At 36.2% G+C, this 27,752-nt stretch overlaps 1 protein-coding gene across 1 annotated transcript in view; it reads right to left on the minus strand.

The window, feature by feature from the left end:
• Positions 1-27,752, minus strand: part of LOC150078024 (C-Jun-amino-terminal kinase-interacting protein 4-like) — a 518,865-nt gene that overhangs the window by 179,201 nt on the left and 311,912 nt on the right. The window contains exons 16-19 of the mRNA XM_090385183.1: positions 24,481-24,639; positions 13,136-13,319; positions 12,723-12,923; positions 2,400-2,447 (exon numbers count right to left, since the gene is read on the minus strand). Coding sequence (XP_090241309.1) covers positions 2,400-2,447; positions 12,723-12,923; positions 13,136-13,319; positions 24,481-24,639 — 592 coding nt within the window. The remainder of the gene's footprint in view (positions 1-2,399; positions 2,448-12,722; positions 12,924-13,135; positions 13,320-24,480; positions 24,640-27,752) is intronic.

Raw genomic sequence — 27,752 nt, forward strand, 5'->3', positions numbered from 1 at the left:
CATAGAGTCTGGTGTGCAAGGAATTGCATAAACTGTTTGTTTGTTGTTTAAGTTTCCCATAATGTTTTTTATGATTCCAAAATACAAACTGAAAGACTTGGTTCCAACAATGTTGTTAGAGTTCACCTGCTTTGGACCTAAATAATATCAGCAAATATGGCAGAACAGATTTGGAGATAACTTACACCTTTACATTTGGTAGTCAGAGAAAATTACGAAACTTATTATAGGAATACTATAGATGCTTATATATCACAGTATTAGAACACACTTATGTAGCACTTATGTCAGAAAAACATGAAATCATCAATTACTGCCAAAATATTGCACAAGAGAAGAATCAATGACACCATTAGATTCACATGCACAAAACATGTATAAGAATTTGGCATGAAAATTATTCATGCAAGAAGAAGTTTGAGTCAAGTGAGATAAGGAAAATTTAGCTTGTAAACTAAATAACCAAAAAAAAGGAATAGTTATTAATTCTGTGTATCTAAGAGCATTCTTTAATGACAACACAGATCAAAAAAAAAAAAAAATATGGGACTGCTAATGGAAGCAACAGCAAGACCATATTAGAAATAAGAAATTATGTTGGAATAACAAATATTCAAAGGTAAGTGAGGAAAACTTAAGATGTTATGCACATGTAGAAAAAATAAAGATTTGCCTAACAGATGTTTTAAGCAAAATAAAAAAGAAAAAGCGCACACACATTGTTGCCAGGAGCCCAAGAGCAATTTTCTGCATTAGATAATTCTCCACAATGCTTGATACACAGAAGTGATTATTGGTCTTTCTGAAAAGCAGAATGGGCGCACACCTTTCAGAAAATTGCAGAACAAAAAACACAATCACAAAAATTAACTTTGGGATTGTGTCAGACATGTTCCAAAACTATGTTGGCTTTTTACTTTAGCACAATCTCATAGTAGTAGTAGTAGTGACATGTGATGCAAGAAAGCAAATGTATGAGCTTATGCAGCATCATCCAAAAAAAAAAAAAAAAAAAAAATCACACCATTCCATCCAAATGCCTGTCCAGTTCCTCCTTAAATTTATTCAACCTATCAACTTCCACAACAACAGATGGAAGTTTGTTCCAGCAATTAACCACCCGCTGGCTAAAGGCAAATTTCCCACATCTATTCTACATCTGTCCTTTCTTAATTTGAATTTATGCCCCCTTAGGTTCGTAATCTGAACAAGTGGAAGGATCCCATCAGAATTCAGCGTGCTGAACCCATTCAAGGCCTTATACACCTCAATCAGATCACCGCGCAGGTGCCTAGTCTCCACCCACTGCAATTTGCAGAACTTAAGCCTCTCTTGATAAGAGGATCCCTTCATTCCCCTCACCAATCTTGTTGCCCTTCTCTGCACGCTCAAGTAAATCTACATCCTTCCTAAAATGAGGCCTCCAGACCTGTACGCAGTACTCAAGGCGTGGCCTGACCATTTCCTTATACAGAGGGATAATCACCTCCTTTTCCCTGCAACAAAATTCCTATATATCATTGACAAAACCCCATGACCTGCCCTGGCAGCCTGTCTGCAATGTGTACCATCACTAAACAAAAAATTTAAGCAGTGCTGCATCTTCAGACAACCTAATAAAATCTGTTCACACCAAATGTGAGATGACTGATCTTGTTGTCAGTTATAATGGCTTGTACCATCTGAACTTGTAGTTTTAGATTAAACCACTTATGGAATTCTTTCCAGATTAGATTCCAGTTTTTGAGTATATTCTATTATGGCATGATTCATTGATTTTTGTAAAATGTACATAAAACTCCAAACTTCAACAATTCCTTCATTTATCTCATTTATGGTGTGCCTGGCTGTCTTCATCTCATGGTGCACAGACCATCTGGTGACTTTTTCTTGGGCTAATTGGAGTTTTACCAAACTCGGTATGAATTTGAGCTTTCTGGATGGAAAAAATAATTTTTCCTCCCAAAAATACATTGTGCTCTTTCTGCACCAGAATATCAGCATTTCTTTTTAATATAACACCACCACCACTACCACTACCACTGGTTACTTTGTCAACCAACAAAAAGCATAAAAATTCAAATTTAACTCTTGTTTTACTACTGTTGGCACATGGTAACTGTAGTGAACATATTTAAAGCTGTGAAGCTACTTTTGACTTACGCTGTATATAATATTTAATTTTACTATATTTGCTTTTGTATTATTTATTATTAGTATGAAAGCTGTAATTTAAGAAAACTAAAGAAGAAACAAACAGAAATATTTGAACAAAATTTTTTACAAGAAATTGTTTATAAAAAATTCAGAAAAGTTTGCTGAAACAGAACTCTACTGTAGTAAAAGGATTTATTTCTTAGAATTATGTAATAAATTGCTTAAAATAAATAAATAAATACCTAAACCAAGGGTAACTGAAGTTTGTCTCAGTAAAACAGGCTCACTTTCTAAGAAAAATACAAAATACAATAGACAAATTAAATTTTGTTTCAAAGTCCTTAAGTCAGTCTGAAAATACAAAAATTACTATACAAGCAAGGTAACAGAAATACAAACTTAAATGTTGACTTATAAAATAATATTATATTTATTATATATATTATTATAGGATGTACAATTTTTCAGAAACTGAGTTTTGATTATATTTCTTCCCATTCAAGAACCCTATGGATAACGATGACGTGCCAAATCTGACCAGCTTAACAAGTTCACTGCTATCTTATGGAAATGTGTGGCACTGGGTTTTTAATTCACTTGGGGGGGGGACCACCCTATTTTTACACTTTTTCTTCCAATTTGACATAAGAAAAACCAGAGTTTTGTTGTTTGTTGTTTGGTTTTTAGGAGCATTAGAAACTAAGGCCATATTGCTCCGGGAATATGCAGTGGTCATTCCGTGACCTATCCGCATCCTCCATATTTGGTGGTGACGGGCTCGAACCCCGGTCTAATCAAGAAGCGTGTACTACGCACTGTTGCTCCTTCCCACCTGGCTACGGAGGCGCCACCAGAGTTTTGTCAAGCAACCTTTCGTCAAAGGCTGACTACTTCAATCATAGTGAGAACGAAGCCAAAAAAATGTCTCTGCACTTTCCAATCCAGATTGAGTCAATCCTGGTTCGACTCAAAAAGGACACCAGAAAAGCTAACAGTAAACGTGTTAATTAGGCATCCTCTACTGCTTTAGTACAAATGAATTCACATATATATATTTTTAGCCTCTTTTAGATGCCTCTCCACCAAAGCTTCAGCATGTCAAAGAGGAGAATTCACTGCTGCTTATTTGGCTTCACTTCAATAAATCCCTAAGATTATCCCCTCGTTATCCTAGAAGAACAGTGCCAAAACTAACACACAGAACGCTACAATTCAAACTCACTAATCAAAGGCAATTAACTCTGTTTTAAAGTAAATTAATCAATTTAAACCAAGGGAATTTTCAGTCAACTAGATAATCATGTTAAAAATATGACATTTGAAATGCACTTCATATTCAATTTAAAGACAAAACAGCAAAAAAGAAAAGAAATCATGTGAATGCAATATCAATTCAAATTAAGAAACTGAAATAAAAATTCATATAAAAAGTCCTTTTTTATGATGAAGTAGCAATGACAGTAAAGATTAAAAATGTGCTAAGAAAACACCACAATGACTATTTTCCATTTGTACTTAATTTCAGGGTGGCAATAAGAAGATATTTGGTTTAGTGCAGGTAGAAATGCTTTAAACATTCTTTTAACATAACATATTTCTAGATCGTATGTATAGCTTAGCTTAATTTTTCAGCACTCACCTCATAGTAATCCGCTTAGCTGGTGGAGGGTTTTACCACATACATAGTGGTTATAGGATTCTAATACTTTACAGGGATTATGGGTTTAAAATTAAGTTATGGGCTGTAGAAAAATTTTTAAGAAAGGAAAGTGCACCTTCCATGGTTGCCTAATTAAATTAAATTAAATGAAGAGAAAAAAAGAAAGGAAAATATAAGCTAATAATCACGCACGAGCGACTTTCGAGTTTCCTCGTCTTCAGTTAGCTATAGTGGAGGGGGGGAAGAGAGCGCGCTTGCGTTATATACGGGTTGGGTTCCCGAAATGCATTTCAGTGCACGTGGAAACTTGATACGTGCTAAATTCCAAGTTATTACATTACAGCACATAAGGACTCCTTAAAATATCAAGAGTCATAACATATTTCATAGTGAAATTTAAAATAATCAATTCAAAGATTTTTCTTACAAAAAAAATTATGAAAAATTTTCTCTTCTGATTTAAAAACTACTTAGCATTAGTAGTGGCAAATTATATTAGGAAGCAAGAATATAATATAGCAGGATTTTTTTAATTTTTTTATTTGGTAGTTGTTTAATAATGACCTCCCAAGGTTTTTGCAGTACTTTTATCCAAGCCCGAGGTGGGATTCAAACCCGTGACCTTTGGGTTCTTAGGCCGGCACTTTACCCACCCGGCTAGCCCGGTCAGCATATATATATAGCAAGAGTGCCCAACAAGTCGATCACGGATTTAATTTCGATCAATCATGATGAATTTTAAATATATAAAAAATATATTAGTCAAAATCTAAATATTATTATCATACGACCCACTGCATACGCTTATTACAAATCTGTTGAACTATATGACAGTCGCTAGGCTTGTCTAGTGGAAATTCACGCAGTTACGTTGTGGAAAGCATAGTACATGTGTCGAATTCTTATTTAGCTTACTTAATATTAATAACTGGATAGTACTTATATGTTAATTTAATACCCTTTGATTTAAAATGAATACTATGAAAAAGAGTATCATTTTCATCGAGTGGGAACTAGAATACTTTTTTGTAATGATAAAAGAAAAATGTTGTTACTTGATTTGCAATGCTTCAGTGGCTATACCCAAAAAAGGAAATTTAGAAAGGCACTTCAATGCACTCCATGGTAAATACCAATTGGATTTTCTGCCTAATAGTGACCTTAGAAAAAATTAATTAAAAGAACTTAATCCAGATTATTCACACAACAAAATTTCTTCATGACGCCTAATTTATAACCTAAAGCAGCATAATTCAGCAACTGTAGCATAATTTAAAGTGTAATTAAAGCATAATTTAATCTTCTTACAAAAAAATGCAAACCATTTTCTGATAGTCATTCATCAAAGATGCATTTTTAGAAATAAGATTCTCTTTTTGAAAAGTTTAAGAACAAAAATGAAATTAGAAGTGCTCCTGAAGATATGCAATTATCTTGAAATACTGTGATGGTGATGTATCAAAAAAATGAGTAAAAATGTGAGCGAACAACTGCATGATTGTATTGCTAATTGTGTGTCCTTTTCTTTACAACTGGATGAATCTACAGATGTCAGTGACACTGCTCAATTGCTCGTTTTTATTCATATAGTTTTTTAAAATTATTCTGCCACTAGAGAAGAACTGCTGGGTATGGCTTTGTTAAAAGAAAGAACTAGAGGTCCTGATATATCTAACGCATTAAAAAATTTTATTGAAAAAATTAAATCAACACTATTTAAAGCTCACGTCAGTAACAATAGATGGAGCTAAAGCAATGATGGGGCATCTTAATGGATTCATCACATTGTGCCAAAAGGATGATGAATTCCCAGATTTTTTGAGTTACCACTGTATCATCTACCAACAAGTGTCAGCCAACAAAAGATTAAATGCTAAAAGTGTTATGGACATAGCTTTCAAAATCGTGATTTCCATCAGAGGCCAATCTCTTCAAAGGAGTACAATGACCACCTGTACAGAGAAACAAAGTAGGCCAGTAAATCAGATTGTCTTATAATGGGTGATTTTAACTTCCCAGATATTGACTGGAACTTATGTGTTGGTCACTCACACAATAGGAATGCTTTTGTAGATTTATTGGATGCTTGTTTTCTACAGCAGCATGTTCAAGAGGCAGCTAGAGGGAGTAATACTCTTGATCTGATTATCAGTAGTGATTCTTCATGCATTAAGAATCTGCAGATAAAGGAACCACTAGGTGGCAGTGATGACAGTGTGCTGATGTCAGATTTACTTAAGGATGTAACTACTTTCAGGGGTAAGGAGAAAGGTTTTTGCTTTTGTAAAGGTGACTACAGTGGTCTTAGACAGTTTTTAAATTCTATACAATGGGATCAATGATGATGTTACTAACAGCAAAATCTAAATGAAATGCATTCAAGGAAGTAATCTTAGAAGTTACTAGGCTTTTTGTTCTGACTAAGAAATACTTTTCAAGGTTTAGGCCTAAATGGATGGCAGATGAACTAATGAGACTCGTGGCAGAGAAGAAAAATGCATGGGTTGCATATAAATTATCAGGTGACACAGAAGAATATGGTAGATATAAGCTAGTCTGTTAATCAAGTCACAAAGGAGGTTATCCTTTGTGACTTGATTAACAGACTAGCTTATATTCTTCTGTGTCAACTGATATGAAGGCAAGCAAAGGCAGATTATGAGAAATCTTTGGCAAAAGACATGAAGAAAAAAAAAAATATCAGACTAGTTTACTTATGTAACTCTAGAAGGACAGGGAAGAATCAGATTGGTCCACTTGATATCGACAGTTCGATTGTTGATGAACCTGCTGAGATAGCTAACAAACTGAATGAGTATTTTGCATCTACGTTCACACATGAGGAAGTCTGTAGGGAAGTGGAGTACAAAAGCTTATCAAACTCTAGCAGAGAGCTAAATGATTTTGTAATAACTGAGAGCAAAGTGGAGGAGAAATTCTTGAAATTGAACATAAGAAAGGCACCTGGGTTGGATGGAATCTATCCGGTTATATTAAAGGAGGTAGCAAAGGAAGTAAGCAAACTCTCAGCCATAATTATGAAAGCTTCCTTGGACTCAGAGGACATACCCATGGGCTGGAGATGTGCAAATGTGTCCCCAATTCACAAAGGGGGAATCAAAGGGTGATATGAGTAATTACGTACTTGTTAGTCTAACTTCTGGTACAGGAAAATAATGGAGTCACTGGTTAAGGAAGCGATGCAGGATCATCTAGACAAGACTGCAGTTATAGTTGAGACACAGCATGGGTTTGTTAAAGGCAAGTCTTGTTCAACAAATTTGATTGGAGAATATGATGTAGTCACAGTGGAATTGGATGTAAAAAATAATTTTGATATCATATACTTCGATTTTAGAAGTATATGGAAGTACATATATATATTTAGAAGTACACATGGAAGACTACTTTACAAATTGGAGTAGTATGGCATTAAGGGCAATTTAATGCCATAATTGCCATTGTAGCAATAACTTTAATCCATTGTAGCAATTGCTACAATGGATTAAAGGATGTTTGGGTAGGAGAAGATAGAGTGGCAATCAATGGTCACTGCTCATTGCGGAATAATGTTATTAGTGAAGTCCCTCAGGGTTCAGTGTTGGGTCCATTGTTTTTTTCTGTATTTATAAATTATATTGATAATGGTATATCAAATTTAATGTCAAAGTTTGCAGACGATACGAAGGTTGGCAGGGTTGTTAAGGACACCAATGACACGCTGCTGCAACAGGATCTAGAAAAGTTGAGCAGATGGGCTGAGAGGTGGCAAATGAAGTTTAACTTTGACAAACATGAAGTACTACATATGGGAAGTATCAACTCTGTGGCACTACACTGACAGTGGTAGAGAACGAAAAGGACCTGGGGGTAACTGTGCAGGCAGATATGAAGTTTTCTGAGCAGTGTAAACAGTCTGCAAGAGTAGCTCATGGTGACTTGTCAACAATATACAGGAATTTTTCTAGCAGGGATAAGTAGGTGATTATCTCCTTGTATATGGTCAGGCCACACCTTGAGTACTGTATACAGGTCTGGAGGCCTCATTTTAAGAAGGATGTAGAGCTGTTGGAGTGAGTACAGAGAATGGCAACAAGATTAGTGAATGGAACAAAAGGTTGCTCTTATGAAGAAAGGCTTAAGTTTTGCAAATTACAGTTTCTGGAGACTAGGCACCTGTGAGGTGATCTGATTGAGGTGTATAAAGCCTTGAATGGTTTGAGCATGCTCAATACTGATGGGTACTTCCTCTTGCTCAAAATAATCACCTGAGAGGACATAAATTCAAATTGAGGAAAGACAGATGTAGGATAGATGTGCAGAAGTTTGCATTTAGCCAGCAGGTAGTTGGTTGGTGGAACAGACTTCCATCCTTTGTTGTGGAACTTGATAACCTAAATAAATTTAAGGCTGGGAGAGTTTTTTTTTTTTTTTTGGGGCTGATGCTGCATAAGCTTGCTTTCTTGCATCATGTGCCTCTACTAATGCATGTGGCTTCCATGCACTATTTGATTAATACTAATACTAACATAATGCAAACTGTGCAGTCTTAGCCAGACTTCTTGTAATTTGCCTTTGCTTACCTAACCTGCTTAGTGATTTCACTGCAGATTAATTTGTAAAAGTATAAAAATTAATCTGCAATTAAAACTAACTTTTTTATGATTTCCTGTTTTGCTTTTAGTAACCCTACTGCAAGTCCTGTATATTCTTGTCACATGGTGAATCCCAGCAGGCCTTGAAGTCTCTAAATCCTCATTTTTCAGGCTGCTGTATGTGCCAATATATGTAGTGCAAGAATCACTTTCACTTCTGTGTGCAGCATTGCTGTTAATCTATTAGTTTGTATATCCTCCACCCCCCCCCCCCCCAGGTTAGCAGTTTTTAACCCACCGAATGCTGACTTGACAGCATCAACAAAAACTCTTGTGCCCATTCTATTTAAGTGTATCCTTTAAAAACAGTCTCTCTCTCTCTCTCTCTCTCTCTCTCTCTCTCTCTCTCTCTCTCTCTCTCTCTCCCCCCCCCCTGTTACCTAGCACAGACCTGCTGAATTGGAAAGTGAACGGAAGCTGACTGCTTGCAGTACACATTGGACCAGTTTTGATGAGTGGGGAAATTGCAGAAGCCAATTAAGAAGAATAGTGTCCGTGGATGTATCTACAGAAAAATCATGCAGTCGAAACTGAATGCCTACATGACAAAGTGAAGATACCTTGTAACAGAGGAAGGGTGACTAAACTGACTGGTCTCTTTTGAACAGAGTAAAGAAACAGATTTTGTGGGTATTCAATATTCCATGGTAGAATCAATTTGAAATTTGTACAAAGTGAGTAGATGTTTAGAAGTAATGCTGAAGTGGTGGGGAGACTAATTTTTCTAATGCATGGGAAGCAATATTTGTGATGTATTTATGCAAAGAGAGAATTAAGAGTAAAAGTACTCTCAAATAGAGATGTGATTGTGTCTGGAGATCTGAGTGTCATCAAAGATGACACTTGGACAGGAGCAGTAGACTCTTTTACATGAGAAATAAGACAACTGAGAAGGATTGAAATTATTTGAATTTTTTTCTTCTGGAGAATTACCCGGAGATTAGACTTTAAAGAATTATGAATTAATGAGTTAAGGAAATACAGTCAAAGCTCTTTATGTCCCTTTATATCCTCTCTATTTGTCCTATGTAGTTGGTCCCAGCCAATTTCTCATTAATCTAATGCTATTTTACATTTAGTATAACGACACTGAAAATAAAAGGATTTCTTATACAACCATAAATTTCTGCTTCTTAATCTGAATTTTTGTTTTATTACAATATTCATGTTTAAAAATGACAGAATGCTTCAAATATATTGAAGTAATTTACAAGGTCGTAGTATGACTGTGAGAAATCATTTAAGATTTCCAATGCTCTTTTCTCACAGTGCTGTAATGAAATGAACATTAGTTAGAAGCTAATTTCATTTGTTGGAGTGTATGATTATTCCGAGGGCTCCAAGAAAATGGATAGCTTTGACAATCACAGATAAAATTAGGATTTTGCAAGCTGTAGATAATGGTGTGCATTCTAAGACTGATATCGCCAAACAGTTCAGCATTCCTAAGAGTACTCCGTTCTCTTCAGAAAGATCAGAAAAAGATTGAAGATTTTGAGAAATCTGCTGCACCAGGTAGTATTTGACCATGAAAGGTGAAGTATCCAGATCTTGAAAAGGTACTTTTGGAATGGCTAATGATGATGCGTGCACAAAATGTTGCCAGAGATGGTAATTTTTTAAAAGCTAAGGCTGAATCGTTTGCACATCGAATGGATATTGAAGAATTTAAAATTTCAGCTGAATGGTTCCAGAAATTTAAGACTTGTCATGGACTGTCTTTCAAAAAGTGCAGCTGTGGACCATTTATGCTACAAAAGAATGGAAGGAAAATCATTCAAAAAATGTTTTGTTGACATATGACCACAATGACATCTTCAATGCCGGTCACGACTTTTTTAAATTGCTACTGGATAAAACACTTACATTTAAAGGTGAGAAAAGTAGTGGCAGAAAAAAACCAAACAAAGGATTACCGTTCTCCTAGCAGCAAACATGTCCTCTTTTAATCATTTTGAAAGTCCAGAAGCCTCGATGCTTAAAAGGTTTGAAGACATTATGGACTATGCATCAAGCAAACCAAAAGGCATGGATGACAATGCAAATCTACAAAGAATGGATCAGAGGCTTAGATAACAGGATGAGCGAGAATAGAAAAATTTAGATATTTGTGGAAAACTGCACCCCTCAAGTAAATGACTTACATGCAATCAGTCAAGTACCTACCACCAAATATACATTAATTTTTCAGCCATTTGATCAAGGTGTAATCCAGTGTTTTAAGAAAAACTACTGAAGAATGCTATTAAACAAAATAGTGCTATGTCTTGAAAGCAAAATCAACATTCTGCAGGCAACGTATTTATGTCTTTCAGCATGGGATGAAGTTGATGAAAAAGTGATTGCCAACTGTTTCAAACATGCTGGATTCACCGCCTTGAATGATGCAATGTGTGAAGTTTCACATACTTCTTCATCTATTAATTGTGAAGAACAGTCCAATAATAGGGAATAAATATTTTAGAATGGGCATCATCACTTAAACTAACAGCAAAACTTAAGCTTCAAAGATTATGCAAAAGTGGATGGAAACATTGTACGTTTCAGGATATGCACAAATGAAGACAAGGAACTTACTGTGATTGAACAAGATATTTCAGGAAAGAGGCTCATCAAGGATTAGAACATTTACGTTGATTTTTTCAAGTGCAGCCTAACTGCAAAAGTGAAATAACTGCTATCCCACACCTTCATAATTCTCTCTAAAAATATGCCCCACCTTTGAAGCAGCATATTTTGACAAATTATTTTAAAGTATTAAACAATTCTCTTGTTAGGTCTTGATAAGTAAGTTGCCTATGTAGTAAAATTTACAATTTAATTGTAACCTTACTGCACTCTACAATCAATGCAAAATTAACAATCATAATTTTCTTGTTTAATGCTGTAGAACATACTATAAATAAGAATATAGTATATTCTATATATAGTATACAGAATTATTGTATTAGAAAAATTACATTAAATGTTCAAGCTTTTACTTGTTTTGATGCTGATTTTATGAACAATCAATATAATGTCCTTCAATTATAACGACATTTTTTTCTCATTCCCCTGGGAGGGGTTAGTTATATAGAGCTTCAACAGTATTTAAGGAATGGTGTCTATTCGAGAAGTTTAAGCTATTTTTGTAGTACAAGGTTTCTCAAACATGAAAATGGAATGTATTGTGCTATAAGCAGCAAAACTATGGTGAGGATTTCCAGTCGGATGGATTGTTTGTTTGTTTGTTATTTTGGTTTTTAGGAGCATTAGCAACTAAGGCCATATTGCTCCAGGATATGCGGTGGTCATTCCCTGACCTTTCCGCATCCTCCGTATTTGGTGGTGACGGGCTCGAACCCCGGTCTAATCAAGAAGCGTGTGCTACGCACTGCTGCTCCTTCCCACCTGGCCACGGAGGCGCCTCCAGTCGGGTGGAAGAAAGCCATTAAAAGAGTGGGAGAAAGAACTGAACTGAAAGGGAATATTGACATTAGTGTTGGTAATAATTTGTACAAACCTTTAAATTCATTCCAACTACACATTTCCACAACGCTAGGTGGAAGGTTATTCCAACAATCAATTAACACTTCAGCTGAATTTGAACTTCTGCACATCTATACCGCACTCATCCTTTTTCAACTTTATGTACCCATGTGTGGGAGTCATCACAAAAAGAGTAAAGATGCCATGAGCATTTAGTTAACTTCACCTTTTAAAGTCTTGTACACTTCACTTAGGTCACTGCACCGATTCCTAGTTTACAGATTGTTTGTTTGTTTGTTTGTTATTTGGTTTTTAGGAGCATTAGCAACTAAGGCCATATTGCTCCGAGAATATGCGGTGGTCATTCCCTGACCTTTCCACATCCTCCGTATTTGGTGGTGATGGGCTCGAACCCCGGTCTAATCAAGAAGCGTGTGCTACGCACTGCTGCTCTTTCCTACCTGGCAACGGAGGCACCTCTAGTTTACAGAGATTACAATTTACAGTCATACACTTTCTAGATAAGAATATCCTTTTTTTTTTCTGCACCCTTTCCAACAGATCTAATCCTTCCTAAAATGACGAAACCTGTATGCAATATTGCTTTATACAAGGGATATTCATCTCTTTGCCCTGATATTAGGTGATTATCCAATTGGTAGAATGTTTTAGAGCAGTGAGAACTCAAATGAAAATTAATGACAATTCTCAAATATAGAGAAAAAGCTATTTTTTTAATATTTTTAGTTGAAAAAAATACTGTTTTGAATCTACGTTATCACCTTTCTCAGAAGGTTCTGGAGATGGGGCGCCACTTGCACTTCCTGTTGAACAGCTAACAAAAGTGATATTGCCAATTCTTCCAGGAGCACTTTCATCATCTTCATTATTACTGTTTACACTTGGGTGTATTATCTGATTTTCATCTTCCACTCCAAGTTTATGAAAATCTTCATCAACAGGATAATCATTTTCCATTGCTCCTATTAAAAGAAATAATATGAAAGCAAAGTAGTTTTTGTCATCAAAGAAAAAGTCAATTCGCCACTGAGATTACGGGTAAAGTGATAAAAATACATTGTGCTATTATTCAATTTATTAATTAACTGTTTTAAAAAAGTCTGAATTGAATAAACTGAAACATCCCATATACCTTAATGACACATATATAAATTTTATCTAAAAGAATACTTACCGGGAACACTAGCAATGCATAGTAAGTAAGATGTACAAACATAAAAGGTGCTGAGAATATCTCCTGGATTCTTTGCATCAATAACATTTATCTTACTATTGTTGTGAGTGCTAGTGCCAATCCACACCAAAGAAGATAAATGCTGCTCAATTTCCTGATGTTCCCTTCTTGATTTATCTTGTTGCTAAAAAAAAAAAAAAAAAAAACTGCATACAACAAATATCTCTGGAGAGAGAGAGAGAGAATTAATAATAATAATAATACAATACAGTTTATTTTATCAAGATAATTTGTTTACATTAAATGAACTTGTTAAGAAAAGTAAATTTCTTGAAAACAAGTTGTAATTCAACATTTACAACAGTTTATGCTTATAAATTTGTTATCTAACAGAAAAGACTATTAAGTCACTACACTTAGTACATTCCACTCTGTTAACAGAGGTTGTATTTTATCTGCATAGCAATTCTAATCTACTGTATCATTGAGTATCAAAAATTTTCTTATTAGGAATTTTAATTTGGTGTAAGAATAACTTCTCCTGAGCCTGAAATCAACATAGCCAACAAGCTGTTTATTATTTTCATTGTGTGCCTATCTCTGAATCTATTTAGTACCCAAGGGTGAGGTAAAACAATTGCTTTTGGGTTCCTTAAGTTATGTGAGATTTTCGTTTGCAGATTCAACTCTTCACAAATGGTGTTAAAATTTTTCAAGAATAAATTTAACTTCAGTTTTTGAATTGGATAAAGTATTTTATATTTCAACAAAAATTGCCTTCTCTTATGCAGGTCATTCCAAGAGTTTGTCCCCATTAAGAGTTTCAGAATCCCACTAATTAAGTTGTTTATTGCCCTTATTTCTGTTATATTAGCTCTTGCCCATACATTTACTAAATAATTTGGGAGTTGGGAGTCCACTAATGCATAATATAATGTAACTTTTGTTCTTAGATTCAACTTATTCTTAATGTAGTGAAAAAAGTATACATAAAATCTCATTTTTTTGTACACATTTGTTATATGCATTGCCCAACTTAGACTATAGTCTATCCATAGCCCAAGGTAACAATGATTTGAAACTTCATTCACAGTTTGACAATTGCAATTCTGGAAATTCTGATCATGTAGGCATTCATGTTTATGTAATTTAATCGAGGGCTGAATGTACAAGGTTTGATGAGGGGGAACCTTATTACCAAAAAATTTGTTTTTTTAAAGCTAAGTGATAATTTATTATCATGTAACCAATTTTGTAAATGTATTACATCCTGCTATAAATCTGTTGCCATTTTTGTCAGGTTCTTTCCAATTTTATATAAGATGATATCATCTGCGTAAATCTTTATAAAGGAGTTCTTTATTACTTTGAATATGTCATTAATATAGATGTTGAACATGATTTGCTCTGCATGAGTGCCCTGGGGTAAATAACATGCTAAGAGTTGATTGATTCTTCCCCTTATACCATATTTGAGTAATTTGTTGCAATATTGGGATATCAATTAAGTCACATGCTTTGGTCAAATCTATAAATAAAATTATTATGAAGTTATTGTTGTTTAAATGTAAGTTAAAACAGTCTACTAGACTCTCTAATAGCGTCTGTGTGCTTGCCCTTCTAATATGAGAATAGAGTTGTTTAACAGTCCATATTGATGTAGACATCTGCTTATATGGGAAAATATATAATTTTCTATTATCTTATTTATAACTGAATGTATTGTTATTGGTCTATAATTGCAAAAGTCATCAGGTGGTCCCTTTTTATATATTGGAATTATCTTAAATGAAAGTAAATTTGTAGGATAGCTTTCTGACTCTAACATCCGTACTATAAGCTCTACCAAGAGGACAGAGAACTGTTCTTTATTTCTCTTTACTTTGGTTACTGTAATACTGTCCAGTCCATAAGATTTCTTGTTCTTTAGCTGTTCTATAATCTTAAGCAACTCATTGTATTGTGGAGTTAAGACTACACATGAGTTCACAATCTGAGGAAGACTATCTTGTTGAGTAAGGAAATCTTGGCAGTAATGTATGTGGTATCTGTTGAGATCTAATACAGCTTTGGAAAACCTATTTGCAGCCTCATATTGTTTGTTTGTACCAGAAATCTGTTCTAACAGTGTTTTAATTTGATTTCCCCTTGATTTTTTCTTCCTTGTACTTAACAGGTTATTTATAATATTCCATTTATCCTTTTGAGTTAACTGTTTATCCATAAAGAGTTTGTTGTAATAAGTGTTTTTTCGTTTTCTGATAATATCTGTCAATTTATTTCTGAGTGTTTTATAATTGTGATAATGTTCTATCTTTGATGGACAATTTCTATACTGCCTGAAGTATTTATCCCTTTGTACCATTAATTCTTCTATTTCATTTGTCATCCAAGGTTTCTTTAGCTTAATCCTGCTTCTCCTAGAATTTATGTTGCAAGCTGAGTGATTTTCTTTTCTCTCTGTAATATACCTCGAATTATCTTATCTGAAAAGACATTTACATTTGTTGTGTAAGATACTTGCTCTTGTATTAATATTTTCTCTACGTTCTGTTTCAGTTTGCCTGTCAATAAAAAATTATTCTTCGTATCATTTGTTAATTTTATATCTTAACATGGATGTTGTTTTGAATACATATCTACTATTAGTATGCATGTTCTGTGGTCTGAAAATTGATTTAGTAGTATGTAGGAATTGGTATACATCAACTTTATATTTGTTATAAGGTGATCTAAGCAACAGCTTAGAGTTCTATCCCCTTCCATCCTTTGTTGCTTAGTTATTCCAAATAAGATGTTCAAATCCATAATTGTTTAAGATTGCAGAGTATTTGAGTATCAAATTATCTGTTTCTTCGGTTAGTAAGTTAATATTGAAGTCCCCTACTAGTATCGTCTTATCAGCCTGCATGTCATCCCATTGCAGAACTGTGTTATCTAATTCTATTAGGAAGCTGTTTATAGAATCTGATGGTGGCCTATAAAAAGCACAAATCATGAATGTGTTTTCTGGATCTTCCCCTAATAATTTGACACAGCAGTTTTCACAAGACTGAGTCAAGTGGTAAACCTGTATTGCCTTAAAGCATGTTCTATAGTATATTACAATTCCTCCACCCATCCTCAACTCTCTCAACTTAAATACCTTGTCAAAATTGTATGTTATAATTATCAATTTCATCACTTTTTATGTTAACCTCAGTTAAAACTATACATGAGATATATTCTTTGATTGCATTTATATATTGTAAGAAGTTAAACCAATTTTTTCTTAATGACCTGATATTTAGAGCTACCAGAAAGAACTGATTTTTATCAATTATAAGAGCTTGAATATTCGGATTATTTAAGAAATGTACAAGAGAATTGAAAATAAGTGATTTCTCAAAAAGCATACCTGATGTCTTAATTTTAACTTAGGGCTAGATTTCAAGAAATTTGAATTATTCCTAATAAAAGAGTATTTTATATATTGCAGATCTTTTGCACTCAAGATTCTTATGGCTCTTGAAGATTCATTCTTCTTCACATAAATCCTTCCATGTTTTAACCATATAAATTTGTAACTGTGAGTTTTTACTATTTGTTTTGTTTCCCAAAACAATTGCTTGAGATGTGCTGTTAAGTGGTCATTTATGTAGATTGGAATTTTGCTGTTGTTCTGAAATACATCATTTGCTGTCAGTCGGCTCTCCTTTGCCTTTCTCATCCATTTTTCCTTTACCACATGATTTGAAAATTTCACAATTAGTGTAGGCTTGTCATTAATTTTTTTATTGCTAGGTATGTAGTAGTGTACAACTTCTTTATTATGCTGTAGCTCCAATGTACGCCCTAGCTGCTGCACAACAAGCTCTAGATCTTGGCCTGCTAATCCAGTTAATCCTACTATTTCAACATTATTTGCTAATAGCTGCTGTTCTAGCGAGGCAATCCTTAAGTTAAGTTTGATGGAATTTTCTTCATTTTGCTTGTTTGAAGCTTCTAGATCCACAATTCTTTTGTGGATCTAGAAGCTTCAAACAAATAATAATAATAATAACCACGGATTGTGTCAGGGAAAATTAGTCAACCAAAACTACCAGCTGCAGAGTGGTAAAGAGATCGAAGCCACAGATCGAGGGAGAGGCCTACAAATACTTGGGGATGATGCAGGCTCAGCAGTTACAGCACAAGGAAATTAAGGCCTACCTGACTGAAAAATACCATCAGAGACTCAGAAGCCTTCTGAAAGTAAAGCTGAATGGAAGGAACACAGTTAAAGCCATAAACACCTATGCAGTCGCAATGCCAACATACTCCTTCGGGTTCATAGATTGGACTAATACCGAGCTGGAGGATATCATGAGAAAGACGAGGACAATGATGACCAAGAGCCACTAACACCACCCGAGAGCTGCCATGGAGAGAACTGACAATTGCCCGGGAAGGAGGAGGAAAGGGCCTGATAGACCTCATTGAGCAACAGAAGACAGTGACAGTTAACCTGAAGGATTACTTCCAGAAACACAGCAGCACTCCACCAGGACATAAGGAAGACAGACAGACAAGCGGTACGGTATACCCTGTTTCACCAGTTGAGTGCATGATCAAGAAAGTTGGAGTAGGATAGTTCTCAGAGTCAGTTTTCTGGCATTTGAAAGTTCCTCCAATAGAACTAACTTTCTTTATTGATGTCTGGGGTGCATCTGGCAGCCCATATAAGTCAGAGTTTGATTTACTCACGATGTGCTCATTTTGGCCCTAGGAGATTCTTTTTCTCCCAGGTTACCAGCCCCACCATGTGGAGGCAAGAGCAGTGCCACCTAGTGACTCAAGTGAAGAGATTGTTATGTTGTTTGTTTGTTATTTGGTTTTTTTAGGAGCATTAGCAACTAAGGCCATATTGCTCCGGGAATATGCGAAAATTCATTCCCTGACCTTTCTGCATCCTCCGTATTTGGTGGTGACGGAATCGAACCCCGGTCTAATCAAGAAGCGTGTGCTACGCACTGCTGCTCCTTCCCACCTGGCTACGGAGGCGCCCTAAGTGAAGAGAAGGTTAGTATTAACTAAAAATAAAAAGGGGGGAGTACCTTCCTTTCTAGGTTTACTGTTATTATTTGTTATTATTTGGTTTTTAGGAGCATTAGCGACTAAGGCCATATTGCTCCGGGATATATGACGGTCCTTCCCTGACCTTTCCGCATCCTCCGCATTTGGTAGTGACGGGCTTGAACCCCCGGTCTAATCAAGAAGCGTGTGCTACGCATTACTGCTCCTTCCCATCTGGGTACGGAGGCGCTACCTTTCTAGGTTTACTCAAGAGTTAACGGACTTGCGAAACTCAGGAGGAATGTATTTACAGTGAAGCATACCAGATAATCACTATGAAAAAGCACTGTGGTTACTAATATCGCTTGCCACTAGAGGCCTACAAAAGGAGCTCCCAGAGTAAAATAAACAACTGAATCTTTGACGAAGACCATAGAGCCTTCTACAGGAGTCATGGAGAAGATAGGAAAGACGAAATGACCATCCTCATAGAAGACAATTGAGGAGTTCTGGGGCAACATATGGAGCAGTGAAGTAAGACATAACAGCTGAGCCACCTGGATAGAACTAGAACAGAAGAAAACCAAGGACATACAAGAGATGAGTCAGAGATTCGGGAGGAAGAAGTAAAACAGTCGATCAGGAACTCCCACAACTGGTGAATCCCACAAATAGATAACATCCACAACTGCTGGTACAAGAAGCTCACTTGCACACACAAATACCTAGCAGAGCAGTTCACCCAAATGATAACGCACCCAGAGACAATCCCAAAGTTTCTCACTCAAGGAATCACATACCTGAAGGCTAAAGACCAAAATACAACGATGTACAAGATCCTGACCAGATGCATAACCAAAAAGATATCAGACCACTTGGAGAGCCAGAACATAATGGCCGAATAGCAGAAAGGATGCAAAAGGATGAGCAAAGGATGTAAGGAGCAGTTACACATAGATGCCGCAGTTATATAGCAAGCCAACAAGAAGTGCTGAAACCTGTACACGTCCTACATCGATTACCGCAAGGTCTTAGAAATCCATGCCTCATAGTGGCTAATAAAGATGCTGAAGATCTACAAAGTCAATCCAACAGTGACAAACTTCCTAGAAGCAACCATGGTGAAATAGAGTACCACCATTAAGGTCAAGAATATCACAACCAGCTCGATCCCCGTAAGGATAGGAATCTTTCAGGGAGATGCCCTGAGCTCAATGTGGTTCTGTCTAGCACTCAATCCGATATCCACCATGATCAATAGCAGCAAGCATGGATATAACCTCAAAGAAGGAAGGAGAAACCTGTACATCCTCTCCCATCTGATGTACATTGATAACATCAAGCTCTATGTGGCAACTACTCCAGATCACCAAAGAATTCAGCAACGATATCAGGATGGAATTTGGTCTAGACAAATGCAAGACCCACAGATTGCATCAGGAAAAATTAGTCTGCTGAAACTACCAGGTGCAGACCGGTAAAGAGATCAAAGCAAATGCAGAGGGAACGAACTACAAATATCTGGGGATGATGCAGGCTCAGCAGTTAGATCGCAAGGAAATTAAGGCATGCCTATCTGAAAAATACCACCAGAGACTCAGAAGTCTGTTCGTAGCAAAGCTGAATGGAGGGAACACAGTTAAAGCCATAAACACCTATGCAGTCCCAGTGCTAACATACTCCTTCGGGATCAGATTGGGCTAACACTGAGCTGAAGGATATCAAGAAACAGACAAGGAAAATGATGACCAAGAGCTGGTAATACCACCCGAAGTTGGCTGTGAAGAGACTGGCAATAGCTCGGAAAGAGGGATTGTTTGTTTGTTATTTGGTTTTTAGGAGCATTAGCAACTAAGGCCATATTGCTCCGGGATATGCGGTGGTCATTCCCTGACCTTTCTGCATCCTCCGTATTTGGTGGTGACGGGCTCGAACCCCGGTCTAATCAAGAAGCATGTGCTATGCACTGCTGCTCCTTCCCACCTGGCTACGGAGGCGCCACTCGGAAAGAGGGAGGAAGGGCCTGATAGACTTCACTGAGCAACAGAAAACAGTAACAGCTAACCTGAAGGATTACTTCCAGAAAAACACAGCAGCACTCTACCAGGCCATAAAGAGAGAATGGGTTGAATCACATTGGGCTACTTGATAGCAAGGACTGTTGATGACCCTGCTCGGGTTGCTGATAAAATGAATGGGTATGTTCCATATACATTTTTTTAGGGAGGGGAATGCCAGAAGTTCATCATAATCTAAGAGAGAGCTAAATAACTTTGTAATATAACTGAGAGGAAAGTGGAAGAGAAATGGATGCTTAACATAAAAAGGTGCCTGGAGTGAATGGGATCGATTCGCTTATATTAAGGGAGGCAGCAAAGTAGGATAAGCAAATGCTTATTCAAAATTATGATAGCATATTTGGATTTGGAGAGTTTCCTTTGGACCAGAGTTGTATGCTGAAAGGACAGAATTCATGGGATACCTGGTTCCCGGGCAATACGATGCTGCCACCCCCTCTCGCTAGTGGACGAACCCATCACTTAGCACAGAAGTTCCCAAACTTTCTAGGTTCATGGCACCCTTAGTGTCCCAGTAATTTTTTCATGGCACCCCTAGTCCAAAAGAAATACCTAACACGGTGGTTTTCGACTTTTTAATATATGTGTATACCTGTATTTTTTTTTCTTTATTTTTTTTTCCTTTTCTTCTTTACTTTTCTTTTTTTTTTTTTACTAAATAAAGATCAATTATAGATCACCACAAAATTAAAAAGATAAGGTGCAATGGATACCGTATACCTTTTTATAATGAAATAAATATACAAATAAAAAAATGATAATAATAACTTTAAGTAACTGAAACCCAAATTACACATCACCCCTAGAATGTTGTTGTTGTTGTTGCAGCACCCTAGTGTGCCGTGGCACCCCAGTTGAAAACCACTGGCTTAACAGGTATATAGGTACACTGCATCACTTCATTCACATAGATGGTAATTCAATGTCAGTATGGATAAACGTCGTGAGTTAACCGACTTTGAAAGCGGGATGATAGTGGGTACCCAACGCATGGGTCACCCTTTTGAGGATGTGGTACAGAAATTGAATTATCCCCGTTCGACAGTATCAAGAGTGTATCAGGAATACACCATTTCCAGAATAACATCTCATCGTGGATAGTGCTGTGTGCAGAGAAAGGTGTTGGATGAACATTGCAGTCAACGTCTGTATCACATTTTTTCAGCCAACCGGAGAGGGACAGTGGCACAAATCACTGCCACTTCAACGAGGGAGGTGCCAGAAAAGTCTCCATTAAGACCATCAAGGCCATCCTTGCAGCCCATCTGCATTCCTTCATGGTCGTTGTGCACTCACAGGGCAATGGACTCTACCAGCAGGATAATGAACCTCCCCAAAGAGCAGTTGTGACTAGAACATGGTTCAAAGAGCGTCAAAAACGTTTGAACTCTTTGACCTCAGCATTCAAAGGCCTCCCTGTTCACCTGACATGAACTGTGTGGAGCATCTTTGGGATACTATGGAAAGGTCCATTTGAGCTTTGGATCCTCCACCCAGGAATGCGATGGAATTATGGACAGTGGTGCAACAAGCATGGATGGAAATACTTGTGGAATGCTTTTGTGAACTAGTGGAATCAATGCCTCGCAGTGTGACTGCCCTTATCCGGGCGAAAGGTGGGTATCTCGTGATTTCTGTCCATGCAGTATACGAATGTATCTCCCCAATTCACAAAGGAGGAACAAAAGGTGACATGAGTAATTACAGACCTGTTAGCTTAACTTCTGTTCGAAGGAAAATAATGGAGTCTCTGGTTAAAGAAATAATGCAGGACCATCTAAGACAGGAATGCAATTGTGAAGTGTGGCTATTAAAAAAAAAAACAAGACTCTTTCAATAAAATAAATATAATGAAATATTTTATACCTTTACAAGTTATCCCCTTCGAAATTTCTTTTTTTGGCTTGCACACAGTGTTCTATAAGTTTCTTCTAGGTTCAGAAACATTTCTGGAAGTCATCTTCTGTAAACCCTTTTAGCAACTTCTGTCATCTTTTTGTGAACGTTTTCAAAGGACTTAAAATAGATTACCTTTTCAGTTTAGCGAAGAGAAAAAAGTCAAAAGGCACTAAGTAGAGTATATGTTCACATTAGGGTTTGATTCCACAATTCAGGTCTCTTCCTTCGAATTTTTTTCACATAACCTTGTCAGAAATTCATATGTAGTAAGTTGACCGACAGTTTGATTTGGTGGGATATATTCCGCCATAATAATTCCTTTTATATCAAAGAAAACAAAAACTTGGTTTTCATTTTTGATTTTGATATTTGGTTGGGGAGGGGGGAATTGTCTTCCACTGCATTGAGTGTCTTTTTGTTTCTGGGTTGTACTGGAACAGCCAACTTTCATCATAAGTAATTACACTACTCAAAGTCTGGATCTTCTCCATTTTTTCCCAAGACATCTTCACAAACTTGGTCTTCTCATTCCTTGATTTTCATTCAAAATTTTTGGTACTATCATGGCACACTTATCTCATGCCTAATTTTTCAGTCAAAATGTCAAATTGTTCTTTGCCCATAATAAGTTCTGATGCAACCATTCTGCTTAAACAATGATAATTTCTAATTGATTTCCTTATCTGATCAACATTTTCATTGCTTTTAATGGATACCAGAAGGCCTGATTATTCGTTGTTTTCCACATTCTCTCTCTCTCTCTCTTCCTTCTAAAAATTTTTTGTGCCATTGAAACAAGCAAGCTCTTGAAATAGTATCTTCCTCAAAAACTCAGTGTAATAACTCATAACTTTTAATTGGTGTTCAGTGAACCAGCATCTTGGAATGTAACTGCTGAATAGGCACTGCTCTTTGTGGACTAATGTTCTTAGTGGAGCCTCCCCTGTGTTCAGCATTGGACCCATTGTTGTTTTTTATATTTATTAACAATACTGATGAAGACAGATTAAACATAATGTCTAAGTTGACAGAAAGGTTGGCAGCGTTTTTAATGACAGTAATCAGGAGAAGCTACTAACAACAATATCTAAAAAATTAGGCCAATTGGCTGAGAAATGGCAGTTGAAGTTTAATATTGACAAATGCAGCCATTATCAACCTACTGCAGGATGGAAGCCTCCTCAACAATTCATGCTGAGGGAAATGGACCATTATCTGCCACGCTGGTCCAGTGCGGGTTGGCAGATCGACCGTATTCAGCAGTCAGGGGCTTGACCCCGGTCTACTCAAAGAGCGTGTGCTACTGCACTCCCGCTCCTGACCACTCGGCTACGGATGCAAGGTACTACATTGGATAGCAGTAATCCCAGATTAATGTATGAACAGTGTGGTACTACACAGATCAGAGTAAAAGGTGATTATGCCATTGAACAAAGTAATAGTTAGGCCACGTCTTGAGTAGTGTATACAGGTCTGGAGGCCTCATTTTAGGAAGGATGTAGAACTACTGGAACAGGCGTAGAGAAGGCCAAAGAGATTGGTGAAGGGAACAAAAGGGTAGTCTTACCAAGAAAGGTTTCAGTTCTGCAAACTGCAGCATCTGGAGACCAGGCACCTACAATGTGATCTGATTGAGGTTCCCGGTCTCCAGATGCTACAGTGTGCAGAACATTTTCATCGCTTTTAATGGATACCAGAAGGCCTGATTATTCGTCGTTTTCCACATTCTCTCTTAGAAGGAAGAGAGTTCCTTCTAAGAGAGAACGTCGTTTTCCACATTCTTAGAAGGAAGAGAGTTCCTTCTAAAAATTTTTTGTGCCATTGAAACAAGCAAGCTCTTGAAATAGTATCTTCCTCAAAAACACGGATTGTGTCAGGAAAAACACGGATTGTGTCAGGAGGGATGCCATCAATGCTGATGGCATCCCTCCTCTTGCTCAGACTACACATACATGAGAGAGCATAAATTCAAATTGAAGAAAGATGTTTGCAGGATAGATGTGCAGTGGTTACCTTCAGCTAGTGGATGGTTTGAATAAACACAAGGAAAACGTAGACAAATTATTCAAATTATTGATGAGATGAACACAAGCTGATGCTTTATAAGCTTTCTCCCTTACATCACATATCACTATTACTACTAGATTTCAGGAATATATTAGTAATTTATTAAATATATCAAAATATATAAATATGTAATGGATAAATTACATAAATATATAATATATTTCATAAATATATAATATATTTCATAAATATATAATTATATATATCAAAGTACTGTAAAATATATCAAATTAGTAATTTAAGCTTTTTATAAAACGATGTACCGACCCTGAGTTCCAATTCTAATTTATCAACTTCAGTCAATGCCTCACTATTTTCAGTCATAACATTTTCTGGTGGTGAAGAATAAAATACACTGGCTCCAACAATTGAGCCTCCATCTGGAGTTCTTCCTCCTGTTAAATTTACACCAACTGCACACCAAATCTGTGAAAGAAAAAATTTTCATAAACAGCAATGTTCAACACTAGCAAGGATAAATCAATATGTAATACTCAATAAATAATTAAGCTAATTATTCCCTATGCAACTTGAAGAATTAGCTATAAAACAAACTTTAAATAATAAATAGCAATAATGAAAAATATTAGAAGTGCAGGGGAAAATTAAGATAGGCAGTGCATATGCTACTCTCCAAGAAGCATCTGGTATCACATTCACATCACTGCCAATTACTTCAATGGCACGTCCATTCACCCCCCACCAACCATTTCAACAAACTCCAGGTTGGTTTTTCCCTAACAAATGATATATTTAAGTGGGTATAGTTGTCCATTCTTTCTGCTGAAAAATGACTGCTGCTGCTACTCCTTGTTGTGAAACATGTTGGGCTGACCATAATCTCACATTCCTGTTCATTTCATGGGTTCAAATTGGGACAGTGAACTGGCCATTTCAACTTTTGCACATTCATATCCATAAATCATTTTTGGATGAACAGCATCAGTAGTACGGCATTGTTCAAAATTTAAGGTGGGAATCAGTAATCGTAGTTTCTCACTACACTATGCACTCTATACCTACCCATCTGATCACAATGGTGTGCAGCAAAATTTGTCACTCCACAGAGCCAATTTTTTACTGTTCAATGGACTAATCATGACATTCACTGCATCATGAAAGGCAAGGCTCTGACTACAGATGGCGTCTGGATTATGCATTCTGCTCTCTCATTATATTTTTTATATTCAACTTTTATTCAATTATATTCAAAGCTTAACATTATATGAGAGCTGTACAATAAAGAATGATCATAATTTTTCATGAACAACTATACGGCTTGGTATTTCTTGCTTAAGACCATATTAAATGGAATTTAAGACCAAACCAAGCTGCATCATATAGCAACTGTGAAGTTGACTAGTGTGCATGGTGTGACCTTGGTGGTCGGGCAAGTTTATGCCTGTTCAGTTATAACAATGGACATAACATGTGAGGAACAATATGCTGCTCTCAAATTTTGTTTCCATCTCAAGAAAACATCAGCTGAACCACATGAAATGTTAAGAGGCCTATGGTGAATCTACACTTCCATATAGCATAGTTCGCAGGTGGTTTAGAATGTTTAAAGATGGACGTGATAAAATCACAAAAATCGGTGGCCCTGGAGCTCCAACAACAGCTCTTACCACAGAAACAATAAACACTGCTTCTGTAATCGTGAGAGAAGATCATTGTATAACAGTAAGGCAACTGGAAGAGACGTTGAGATATCAGTAGAAAGCACATGCAGTATTGTCCATGACTGATATTTGCAAATGACAATTTTTGTGCATGCTGGGTTCCAAGGCTACTGACAGCTGAGCAATAGCAAGTTTGCATGGAAGTTTGTCTGGAGCTGCAATGGATGAGAAATGAAGATGGTAAGGTTCTTCAGAAGACAATAATAATGGTGGATGAGACATGGCTTCATCATTTTTACTCAGAGGATAAGCAAGAAATCTCTGTTTGGAAGTCTAGGTCAATGGCAACACCAAAAAAAGCAAAAGGTTATGGTTATCTCTTTTTTTTTTTTTTTTTTTTTTTATATTCAAGGAATAGCTTACCAGCATGTTTAGCCACATCATGACTTTTATGGGACATTATTACAGAATGGTACTGTAGACTTTGCAGGATCACATCCATCACAAAAAACCACAACTGTCCACAGATGGGTGGATGCTGCATCCCAAATATGCGAGACCTCACATTGCTCATACTATCATCAAGTACTTAGTTGACATTAATGTCAAATGTGTTCCTTATCTGGCCTATAGCCCTGAAACCTACGATTTTTTTAAAAAGAGTGGCAAGGAAAACGTTTCCAGTCAATATAAGAAGTTGTAAAGACATCAGAGACGATTCCTAAATGCATGTCAAAAAATGGCTTTCACCATGTTTTTTGGCAGAAATGTTGGAATAAATGGATTTCATTAAATGGGAACAACTTTGAAAAGGACCATCAAAATAAGGATTATTAATAAAGGTACATTGTGGAAAAAAAAACTGATCTTTATTGAACAGCCCCTCATAATTGTTTCCTTAAAATTAAGTAATAATTAATTTGAAATGACTGTCATTTCAAATCTGTAGAGCATGTTAGCATAGTTATACAGTAATTGGTGAGTATGGGCTTGGGCACACCCAGGGTCTTGAGCTGCCTTCTACCTCTGACTCTTGTCCCCCCCCTCCTCCTCCCCCTCTCTCAGGGTAACTCAGAATTTTTTTTTTTTGTTTGTTTGATGCAGCACAAGCCTCAAGGCTTCCGTGCACCATATGGCTAATAATAATAATATGTACTTGCTTTTATCTTTTTCTTCACCTTTTCATTGTAATTATATTACTAGTTGAGCCTTGCCTTTTATGTCGCTAAATGATTAAATTAATATATCAATCTATCAATATAATATATTAATATATCAATAAAAATTATAATCTGAAGAAATTTAAAAACTTTAAAATCTCTAAGTTAAATTAAATTAATTTAACATTAATAACATTTAATTATGTAAAGAAATTTAAAAGTTTTTCTTCAATTTTTACAGAGTTTAATTATCAATGGACTATCACTGTCATAGTGCAAGATTGACCAATATCAATTTCATTGGGAAGAATCAACATTATGTTAATATAATGCAAGAAAGGCAAATACTATACTGGTATTTTCAAATTATCACATGACTCAATTTCACAGTGATGGGTGCTTCAGAATACTTCTTTTGCCATTCTTCCCCCTTTCAGCTAGCAATTAGATCTTGAACAGATTTAATGAAGCCTTTAAATACAGGGTGTTACAAAAGTGGAACAAAGGTAGGCACATTTTCTACAGCTAAAAATATAAAAAAAAGTTCCTGCATTTGCTTGTCTTTATTTATAAGATATTAAACATTAATCATGAATTACACAACATAAAAAGGAACCAAAATAAACCACTTGTAAAAGGGAACATCTATTCAAAGTGACTTCCATTGTGTTGAATGTAGCATTCAGCATGATGAATCCATGATTTCCTGGCATGTATTGTCTCAGGGCATGTATAATTTCAGCAGCTTCCAAAATGC

This window comes from Mastigoproctus giganteus, chromosome 11, assembly GCF_048544385.1.
Source record: "Mastigoproctus giganteus isolate SK-2022 chromosome 11, ASM4854438v1, whole genome shotgun sequence".
Lineage (NCBI taxonomy): Eukaryota > Metazoa > Arthropoda > Arachnida > Uropygi > Thelyphonidae > Mastigoproctus > Mastigoproctus giganteus.